A 3,153-nucleotide genomic window follows, 5' to 3' on the forward strand; every position below is an offset into this window, starting at 1 on the left:
GAGAGGAGGGGTCTGGGGAAGGAACTGGGAGGAGAGGAGGGGCCTAGGGCAGGGCTGTGAGGAGAGAAGGGGTCTGGGGAAGAGGCTGGGAGAAGAGGCGGGGTAGGGGTGGGGCTGGGAGTAGAGGAGGGGCCTGGGGCGGGGCTGTGAGGAGAGGAGGTGGTAGCACACCTGTCAACAGAAGGCTTTAGAAATCTAGAGCACCGGGGCTCTCCGCGAAGGGCAGGCGCGGGGATTTCGAGAGGAGGCGGCAGGGGAATGGGCTGTGAGAGGTGGGACCTTGTCACCTGGGGCAAAGCTGGGCAGAGGGGAGGTGTCTTGGGCGGAGCTACGAGGAGGGGCGGGGTCTGGGGAAGGGCTGGGCAGGGCTGGGAGGAGGGGACCAGCAGAGAAGGTAGCTCACCTGTCAGCCGAGCAATGGCGGGGTCTCCGCAGAGGGGGGATTCGGAAAGGAGGGGGCGGGGGCCGAGGCCATGGGCGCTCTCAGCCGGAGGTCTCCGCGATGTAGGGATGGGGGGCATGGGATGGGGTTGTGAGGTGGACAGGCCCTCGGGGTGAGGCTCCCGGACACCGTTTCCGGGCACTCTCCCCGCGCCCCTCTGCTGCGCGGGAGCTGGCCTTGGGGGCGGCCGGCCGAGCATGCGCATCGGCGCTGCTGCGGGCGGGTGCGGATCCGGGCGCGGGGACGCGGGGCGGCGTGAAACGGGGGCCCTCTGTCGCCCCGCGCTCCCATGTACGCCTTCTACTCGCTGCTCATCTACATCTTCTACAGCCTCTTCCGCAGGGATGGCAGGACTGCGGCGGCTGCGGACCCCAGGGACTCCACCCAGGTAGCAGGAGCTGGCGCTGCGCTCCGCTGGGGAGACAGATGGGGTCCTGGGAGGCCCACGCAGCCTGCATCCTCGGGCTCTGCCGCTGGGAGTGGGCGCCGTGATGAGAACTCCGAATCTGTTCAGGTGTTGGAAGCCGGAGACCTCGGTCCCAACCCCTCTGGGCCAGTCCCGGGAGGGAGCCCCGCAGGCTGCCTGCCCCCTCCTTAGGGGCTCCTCTGCCTCCCCCCCCCCCCAGAGTGCCCGCTGCCATTCCAAAGGCCGCCGCTGCCCCGGCCAGCCCACGCCGCACCTGTGGACCGAGCTGACCTGCCTGGCTGGTAGGTGCTCTGCGGGCTGGGAGCACTGCGCCTGAGGGGGCATGCGGGAACTAGCCATCCTAGAGAGGGAAGGGCGCCGTGACCTCATTGGGAGGGAGGGACACGGCAGGTGACAGATGGCGGCCGGGCCTCCTGCACGTGACCTGGAGTGCCTCACCCTCTCACTCCCTGGCCCCGCAGGCTGCTCCGAGTCCGAGGATGGGCTGGGAGAGGCAGTCGAGGGCCGTCCGGCCGAGGTCTCCCTGGAAGAGGCTCTCACGCGCCTTGCTGAATTCCTCTCCGTCCACCTGGGGGCGGAAGAGGGCTGCGGGAACCCTCCTGACGTGGACAAGGTGAGCAGGGCTGAGGGTCCCCGTCCCCCCTTTACTCCGCATTCTCCTGACCCTTCTCTGCACCTGTGACCTCATCCCCTAAGAACTTCCATATTTACTGTGCGCCCACTCCTGCTTTTGACCCCCAGCCCCTAAAAGACTGACAGCTCCTTCAGGAAGTTTTTTCTTTCCTATGAATCACCCCCCCTCTTGCCTCCAGACCCATCCTCTCTCCCCAGCCCTGGCCCACTCCCCCAGAGTGTCCCTGCCCTGGTCTTATCTTCTACAGCCCGTTGAGGCCCCTCCACTGTTGACAGTGACCAGTCAGCTCTTGACCCTCCTGGCATGGATTTGGGGCCCCAGAGGAAGGCAGGCCCTGCTCCAGCGGACTCAGCCAGCCGCGGGGGTACAGCCCCCCACTCCAGATAGTACGTAAGGGGTACTGAGTTGAAAGGAACCCTATGGAGGGAGCAAAGCCACACAGACCTGGGCAGCTTGGAGGTCAGGGTCCTGAGCCCTGCTCCCAGGGTACCCCCTCCTTCAGGACAGAGACTTCCTCATTCCTAACTGGGCCCACCCCACCCCAGGATCCCCATCCCGAGAAGAAAGCCCTTTCCACCCTGCCACAGCCTCGGAGGAGGCATCACGGGGTGAGACCCAGGTGCAGCAGCCCCCCCAGTTAGAGGAGGAACAGAGGGCTTGGCATCGGTTGGAGCAGCTCATCCTGGGACAGGTGAGAGCCCAGGAGCCGGCAGGGATGGGGGTGGGGGCACAAGGAAGTGCTCCACTCTGTCCCCCTTCCAAATCACCAGCTGGAAGAGCTGAAGCAACAGCTGGAACAGCAGGAGGAGGAGCTGGGCCGGCTGCGCCTGAGTGTGGTGAGGCTGCTGGGGTGTGGAGAGGGGGGCGTGAGGGGGCAGGACTTTCAGGTGAGGCACTGAGGGTTTCCCTCTCCCCCAGGGGGCGACAGACTCAGAGAAGAGGGTTCAGCACCTTACTCTGGAGAACGAGGCCCTGAAACAGAGCCTAAGCCTAATGCGGGAACTCCTACTGCACTGGGGGCCTGGACCCCCCTCCAGGGACCCTCAGGTACCCCGCTCCTCAGCAGCTACTACCCAAGCTCCCCCAGGGCCTCAGGCTTGATCAGCAGGGGGCCTCTTAACCTTTCAGTGCCCTGGCCCCAGGTCTGTAGATGAGCCCTGGAATGGCCTGGCAGGACAGTGCCAACCAGAAACTGATGCTCCTGGGAGAACCCCCTGCCCGGGGCCCCTCTGAGTGCCTGACCCCAGGAGAGCAAAGGGACTTGGAGGATGGAGCCCCATATGCAGTTGAGTGGTGTGGGCTCACACATGCTTGGCCTGCCCCTCCGACCTCCCCATCTGGGAAGTGGGGCCGTCGGAATGCCTGCCCCCCACCCCGAGTTCCCTCCCAGCTCCACAGCCCACCTTGCTCCTGCCCCGCGCCAGCAGGGAGAAGCTGAGGCCCTGGTGGAGCTCCAGAGCCGGCTTCAGGAGGCCCAGGACACCATGGAAGCCCTCCGAGTCCAGGTGGGCTGGGGGGCCCCAGAGGGTCTGAAGGGCTGGGGCCCAGCACGGGGAGGGTGACAGAGGGAGGGGATGGGGGAACAGAGGGAGTGCGGACAGAGAGGATGACGGAGGCGGACAGAGGGGAAGATGGGGGGGGACAGAGGGA

The 3,153-nt window shown here is 66.1% G+C and overlaps 1 protein-coding gene across 1 annotated transcript in view; it reads left to right on the top strand.

Annotated features, from left to right (window-relative positions):
- The first annotated feature begins 731 nt into the window (after positions 1–731).
- The window catches only part of KIFC2 (kinesin family member C2), a 7,000-nt gene continuing 4,578 nt past the window's right edge, over positions 732–3,153 (top strand). Inside the window, exons 1-8 of the mRNA XM_004387447.1 lie at positions 732–830; positions 1,069–1,150; positions 1,331–1,482; positions 1,751–1,889; positions 2,049–2,194; positions 2,274–2,339; positions 2,422–2,550; positions 2,931–3,008. Of these exons, the coding sequence (XP_004387504.1) occupies positions 732–830; positions 1,069–1,150; positions 1,331–1,482; positions 1,751–1,889; positions 2,049–2,194; positions 2,274–2,339; positions 2,422–2,550; positions 2,931–3,008 (891 nt within the window). The remainder of the gene's footprint in view (positions 831–1,068; positions 1,151–1,330; positions 1,483–1,750; positions 1,890–2,048; positions 2,195–2,273; positions 2,340–2,421; positions 2,551–2,930; positions 3,009–3,153) is intronic.

This window comes from Trichechus manatus, unplaced genomic scaffold (assembly GCF_000243295.1).
Source record: "Trichechus manatus latirostris isolate Lorelei unplaced genomic scaffold, TriManLat1.0 scaffold00185, whole genome shotgun sequence".
Classification (NCBI taxonomy): domain Eukaryota; kingdom Metazoa; phylum Chordata; class Mammalia; order Sirenia; family Trichechidae; genus Trichechus; species Trichechus manatus.